The 7,058-nt window shown below is 47.1% G+C and overlaps 1 protein-coding gene across 1 annotated transcript in view; it reads left to right on the forward strand.

Moving 5' to 3' along the window:
- The window catches only part of nalcn (sodium leak channel, non-selective), a gene marked incomplete at both ends in the record, with an annotated part of 69,547 nt that extends 62,492 nt beyond the window's left edge, over window positions 1–7,055 (forward strand). The window contains 13 exons of the mRNA XM_083681465.1: window positions 1,068–1,174; window positions 1,639–1,713; window positions 1,854–1,973; window positions 2,260–2,328; window positions 2,627–2,775; window positions 3,153–3,246; window positions 3,782–3,914; window positions 5,017–5,132; window positions 5,721–5,878; window positions 6,064–6,214; window positions 6,340–6,480; window positions 6,636–6,747; window positions 6,913–7,055. Of these exons, the coding sequence (XP_083537591.1) occupies window positions 1,068–1,174; window positions 1,639–1,713; window positions 1,854–1,973; window positions 2,260–2,328; window positions 2,627–2,775; window positions 3,153–3,246; window positions 3,782–3,914; window positions 5,017–5,132; window positions 5,721–5,878; window positions 6,064–6,214; window positions 6,340–6,480; window positions 6,636–6,747; window positions 6,913–7,055 (1,568 nt within the window). The remainder of the gene's footprint in view (window positions 1–1,067; window positions 1,175–1,638; window positions 1,714–1,853; window positions 1,974–2,259; window positions 2,329–2,626; window positions 2,776–3,152; window positions 3,247–3,781; window positions 3,915–5,016; window positions 5,133–5,720; window positions 5,879–6,063; window positions 6,215–6,339; window positions 6,481–6,635; window positions 6,748–6,912) is intronic.
- Between the last annotated feature and the right edge of the window lie 3 nt (window positions 7,056–7,058).

Genomic DNA, 7,058 nt, shown 5'->3' on the forward strand with positions numbered 1-7,058 from the left:
CTGGTGCAGGAAAGCGATGATATACGTATCTGCTTTTAAAGCATTTCCAAGGGTAAGCTACTACGGTACTACTACTGCTGATGCAGTAATTCTTTAGGAGGAAGCCCAAACAGGCCCCTCATAGAACAGGAGCAGGACATACCATAATAGCATATGATCTACAACAGTGTTATTTGGTGGTAGTGTTTCAAAGGCTGTATGAATCGATATATATATGAACCAATATAACATCTATAACTGAAGATTTCTATTTCTATTGAAGATGTATATATTTCTTTATTTCTTTTGAAGATTTATACAGTGATTTATCTCTTCAATGCTGCTCTCAGATTTCAGGAGATTTTTTTTTTTTTCTAAGAAGGGACACTTATGAGCTCTATAAACTGTGATATTATCACCTGCGGTAAAAGTTGATAAGTCTCTCTGGCCATAAAGCTGTTCATCACAAACAGAGAATACCCTTAGGTAGGGAGAAAAGCCTTGGAGTCAGTTACTCAAACACGGACAAATACTGGCCACCCATCAGGGCTTTATGGTCCAAATAAACACATGTAATAAAACTGTCTGAGGTGTTCTCTTCAGACCGTCCCTCTCTCATCACTGGGCTTAACAGACCCAACTGATTGCCAAGTTTCTTTTTTTTCTTGTTTTTTATTGTCTCTCTGCTGAGTTGTATTGATTGTATATTGTGTATTGTATTGTTATTACTCTGGTGTTTTATTCCTATGCTTGTGTTTCACTGCACTGTCGAGAGCTCGTCAAAAGCGTTTCATTGTACTGTTTACTGCTGTAACCTGTGCGATCAATAAACTTTGATTTCATTCCATTTCGTTTCATTTTATTTGATAGCATTTAATTTCATGTGTTTTCATTTAATTTCTTTTAAGTTGCTCAGGCAAATAGATGCGTATTTAGAATGTGTGTGTCCTGCGCTGTGCTTACGGTACCTATTCATGTTTAGAATGATGAAGTGAACAAATGAATGGATGGAGACCGGCGCTGTACAGTAGATTGGAGTGTGTGTGTCTGGTCTGTGTAGTTGATGGTCTCTCCTCTCTCCTGAACAGAGAACGGCGGCTTCAGGGCCAAGATGTATGACATCACTCAGCATCCCTTCTTCAAGCGGGGCATTGCTGTGCTGGTCCTGGCCCAGTCAGTGCTGCTCTCCGTCAAGGTAAGGCGCTGTCATTATTCATCAGTTATGTACAACTTTACCTAATACAGCAAATGTGCTCATGTGCGTGTGTGCGTGTGTGTGTGTGTGTGTGTGTGTGTGTGTGTGTACGTACATGCGTGTGCATGCGTGTGCGTGTGTCTGGGTGTTTGTGTGTCTGCTTGGGCGTGGGTGTGTGTGTGTGTGTGTGTGTGTGCATGCGTGCGTGCGTGTGTGTGCCTGTGCGCGTGTATGTGCTTGTGTGTGTGTGCATGTGTGTGTGTGTGCGTGCGTGTGCATGGGCGTGTGTGCGTGCGTGGGTGTGTGCGTGGGCGTGTGTGTGTGTGCATGCGTGCTTGTGCCTGTGCACGTGTATGTGCGTGCATGTGTGTGGGTGTGTGTGTGTGTGGGTGTGTGTGTGTGTGTGTGTGTGTGTGTGTGTGTGTGTGTGTGTGTGTGTGTGCGTGCGTGTGTGTGTTTTACAGTGGGACGTGGATGATCCAGTGACAGTTCCTCTGGCCACCATGTCAGTCATATTCACCTTTATCTTTGTGCTTGAGGTAAGAGTCTGGCCGTGACAGTTATGCAGTAGAAATATAAGGAAGACTATCCATCCAAATCATCTGAGAGTTGTCATACTGATTACTGGTCTAATGGTTGTTGTTGTTGTTGTTGTTGTTGTTGTTGTATTGTCACCCAGGTGACGATGAAGCTGATAGCCATGTCTCCAGCGGGGTACTGGCAGAGTCGACGGAACCGTTACGACCTTCTGGTGACAGTTCTGGGGGTCATCTGGATCGTCCTGCACTTCGCTCTACTGGTGAGGGACCGACCCAGGGGAGACTGGTGGAGGTAGAAATCGCAGGACCGTGGTTTGATACCATTCCTCATTCCTCATTCCTCATTCCTCATTCCATTCTATTCCATGCATTACAATGAGCCCGTTTTCGATACGATTCCTCATTCCATTCCGTGCATTACAATGAGCCTGTCCTCCGATTTCTACCTCCACCAGCCTCTACTGCCCTGACCCCCCTTCCCCACACTAGATCATAATCTAATCCGACCAATGCCTGATAAACCTTTTCCTCTTTTTTTCCCTGCAGAATGCATATACATACATGATGGGCACGTGTGTGATAGTCTTCAGGTTCTTCACCATCTGTGGGAAGCATGTGAGTCAGATACACTTTCATTTCCTTTATTTGATCTTTATCAAATCCCATTGAGGTCAACACACACACGTGTTTGATTCTATTCCATGCGTTACCATGAGCCCGTCCTCCGATTTCGACCTCCACCAGCCTCCACTGCGGCACAGTGTATGTTGGTGTGAGTGGAGAAGGAGGCGGTAACATTGTGCTTCAACCTGATGACCACATGTATGATGACCACATGTATGATGACCACATGTATGATGACCACATGTATGATGACCACATGTATGATGACCACATGTATGTGGGCTTGTAGGTGACCCTGAAGATGCTGTTGCTGACTGTGGTGGTCAGCATGTATAAGAGCTTCTTCATCATCGTGGGAATGTTCCTCCTCCTCCTCTGCTACGCTTTCGCCGGAGTCGTCCTGTTTGGAACTGTCAAATACGGCGAGAATATCAACAGGTGGGAAGCACGCTCCTCCCGCTCTCCTCCCCCGATCAATCCACTCACCTTTTTTTTTTTTAACCTCTTCCTCATCCTCTTCATCCTCCTCCTCCTCCCCCTCCTCCTCCCCCTGCCCCTGCCTCTTCTATAACCCCTCTGGTAGGTGTGAGGTAGTAATGAGGTAGAGTCTAATGAGGAGTAGATGTGTGTCAGCTGGCACAATCTCTTACTGTCAGTTCCATTATCCAATCAACTTCTTTTAGAGGATTTAAGAGGACACTCTAATTTTGTACTGTGTGTGTGTGTGTGTGTGTGTGTGTGTGTGTGTGTGTGTGTGTGTGTGTGTGTGTGTGTGTGTGTGTGTGTGTGTGTGTGTGTGTGTGTCCTTATGGCAGGCACGCCAACTTCTCCACAGCGGGCAAGGCCATCACCGTTCTGTTCCGTATCGTCACAGGGGAGGACTGGAATAAGATCATGCATGACTGCATGGTAAGAGTTCTTCTCTTAGCGATTCTTCTCTCAGGTACTAGAGTACATACAGGTGAACACACAGACCTGTTCACAGCAGTGTCTCTATAGCCACAAGATGATAACCACAGAAGATCACACACATGCATTAGATTAGATTAGCATGACTCTATTGCTATAGATTACCTACAGCTGACATCTCCAGTATATTCAGTAGAGCAGAGTATCCTGTCTTGAACTATGTTCTATTTGTATCTGCTATGCCACAGCAGGCCTATTCACAAAATAAAAAAGAAACATACTGTATCTATTTCACCCCAAGGACTCGATAAAGTAGTGTTTTGAAAGATAAGGGGAACATTCTGTGTTGCATTAGAGTGTGTTCAATTCCACACAAACAATGTTTTTCGTTTTACTCAGGAGAGTCTTTGCTATTTTTCAATTTGTTGTTTTTCCATCTGTGTGTGTGTTTATCGCTCTCCGAGGGTACGGTTTTCTATTTCATGTGGAGCCCCATGTGTTGACTGGAGCGTGTTGGGGGCTTTCCCCTCCTCAGGTGCAGCCTCCGTTCTGTACTCCAGATAAACATCGCTACTGGGAGACGGACTGTGGTAACTACGCCGGAGCGCTTATCTACTTCTGCTCCTTCTATGTCATCATCGCTTACATTATGCTCAACCTTCTCGTGGGTAAGTGTGTGTGTGTGTGTGTGTGTGTGTGTGTGTGTGTGTGTGTGTGTGTGTGTGTGTGTGTGTGTGTGTGTGTGTGTGTGTGGTGTGTGTGTGTGTGTGTGTGTGTGTGTTTTGTGTGTGTGTGTGTTTTGTGTGTGTGTGTGTGTGTGTGTGTGATGGAGAGCGAGCCACTCAAACGTAGGACAATATCCTGTTTGATCAGCCAAGCCTATATTTCATTTCCTGCTGTACAGCACGTGTGCACAACTAGCTCATAAAGCACAATAAGCCTCGTCATCCTTTCCCCTTTCACAGTTATTGCTGCTCATCACCTACATGGTGATCAAACTCCTCCATGCAGAAATGATTATCTCCCGCCAATGTCGGGGGCCACTTCACTCCCTCACACACACAAAGAGAGGGAGAGAGATAAAGAGAAAAAGAGAGAGAGAGAGAAAGAGAGAGAGAGAGAGAGACAGAGAGGAAGCACACACACAGAATGTTAATGTCTTGTTTTGGAAGCGAGCCAGCGCCATCTCTCTTCTTCTCAATGTATATTATCCTGGTTTTATGGCCTGTGTGCTTTTAGTGTAGATGGCTGCACTGTTGAGCACGCTGAAGAGATACAGAACTGTCCATCTAGAGGACCACAAACCATTCATGTGTTCCGTTCAGTTAAAGGTACCATATTCAAGCTTTCTAAAAGCTTAATGACTATGTTAAATTGGTAGCAATCAGGGCATCAGCAATCCCTTGAAAGAAATATTTCAGTTACGGTTTTGGTTATAAAAAAGTGCGTTTTTAAATGGAGTGTCCTACCCTACACTTGGTTTGCATACAAACATGTTGTTATTGCCAGGGAAATTACCTTAGGGGAGTGGACTCACCAATTTTCGCCTTACATAATACAAACGAGGAAACCCATTCGGAAAACACTTCAAAGTATCAAGTCTTCATATGATTGACTGGATATCTGACCCAGGGCACTCATTGCAGGATCACAAAACAACATCAGTGCTATTGAAATAATGGCGGTGGTGAGTGCTTTGAGAGAAGAAAGAGCTTTTAAAATGAAAGAGATTTTCATATGAATAGTCTTGTTTCCCCCTGTGTCTGGTAGCCATCATCGTGGAGAACTTCTCTCTGTTCTACTCCACTGAGGAGGACCAGCTGCTGAGCTACAACGACCTGCGCCACTTCCAGATCATCTGGAACATGGTGGACGACAAACGTGAGGTGAGAGGGGAGAGGAGAGGAGGGGAGGGAAGGGAAGGGAAGGGGAGGGGAGGGGAGAAATGAGAGAGGAGGGAATGGGAGGGAAGGGGAGAGAGAGGACGGAAGGGGAAGGGAGAAAGATGAGAGTGAGGCTGTTAGGAGAGGTGAGAGGGGGGAGGAGGGGTGGGGAGAGGAGGGGTGGGAAGGGAAGGGAAGGGGAGAAGTGAGAGAAGGGGAGGGGAGAAAGGAGAGAGTGAGGCGGTTATTATCATCAGGATATAGCTTTGGGTGTACAATTATTTGTGTTTCCTCTGAACACTGACCTGTGAATGAACCGATCTCACTTACTTTCACAGTCTCTCACGCCCAGTTTTGACAGGTGATAATTGAAGAGGAAACTCCCCTCAGATTGCCGATTGTTGTGTATTCCAAACGTGTTTTCAAGGTTCAACCAAAGTGTTGATCACAAGACTGTCAAACAGTGTTTATAGAGGTGTGATTCCTTGATGGCCACAGCTGCCTGGGTCCAAGCTACTTGGGTTCAAACAGTTTAAAGGGGCTTTGCCAAACCCTTGATGGTTCCCCCTGGTTCCCCCTGTGTGGTCTCAGGGTGTGATCCCCACGTCGAGGGTCAAGTTCCTGCTCCGTCTGCTGAGAGGCAGGCTGGAGGTGGACCTGGACAAAGACAAACTGCTGTTCAAACACATGTGCTACGAGATGGAGAGACTGCACAATGGAGGGGACGTCACCTTCCACGACGTGCTCAGGTGACAATGGGACACACACACCCACACACACACACACACACACACACACACACACACACACACACACAGACAGACAAACAACGATTATCCTCTTTCCCCAGTATGCATTTATTTGACTCATTAGTACCATTTCGCCCCTCTAAAGCATTCTGGTAACCCCCCCCCCCCCCCGTGTGTTCCTCCAGTATGCTGTCCTATCGCTCGGTGGACATCAGGAAGTCTCTGCAGCTGGAGGAGCTGTTGGCCAGAGAGCAGCTAGAGTACACCATAGAGGAGGAGGTGGCCAAGCAGACAATACGCATGTGGCTCAAGAAGTGCCTCAAACGCATCCGCGCTGTAAGACCTGCGACACACACACACACACACACACACACACACACACACACAGAGATACAGTACACACACATACACACAAACACACACATTCATGTCTATGTCTGTCCTCGTGTCTGTGTGTGTAGAAACAGCAGCAGTCTTGCAGCATCATCCACAGCCTGAGAGAGAGTCAACAGCAGGAGCTCAGTCGTTTCCTCAATCCCCCCAGCATCGAGACCACCCTGCCCAGCGATGACGCCAACACAAACAACCCCTCACAGCCAGAGGTCAACTCATGCATACACACACACACACACACACACACACACACACACACACACACAATCAGTAGAGTACAGTATGTTTGCCCTTTTGCCAGCTAACAGCCTAGAAATGCTCTTTATTGTAAGATTGTCCATTGTAAAACCTTTTCCTCCCCCAGTTGAGTGGTCTGCAGCAGCTGCTGAGCCCCACCCTGTCAGACCGAGGGGGCTACAGACAGGACTCCTCAGACCGCCCTCAGAGGAAGCTGGGACAGTGGCGTCTGCCTGCAGGTCAGTACTGCTACCTGGTGTGTTAGAACTGGGCAGGAACCAAAGCCTGTGTGCCCTGTGTGTCCCCAGCACCAGCACTGAAGAACTAACACCGTTCTAGAGGGCCAATCCACAATGACCCTTGACCTCTAGGAGTTGTCTAACCCATTGTGTCTGTCTTCTCAGGTCGTACCAGTGTCAAGTCCATGGTGTGTAAGATGAACCCTGTCAGCGACGAAGCCTCCTCAGGGTCAGAGGTCAAGAAATGGTGGACCCGTCAGCTGACCGTGGAGAGTGACGAGAGTGGCGATGACCTCATCGACCTTTAAAAG

Source organism: Argentina silus (assembly GCF_951799395.1).
Source record: "Argentina silus genome assembly, chromosome: 12".
Lineage (NCBI taxonomy): Eukaryota > Metazoa > Chordata > Actinopteri > Argentiniformes > Argentinidae > Argentina > Argentina silus.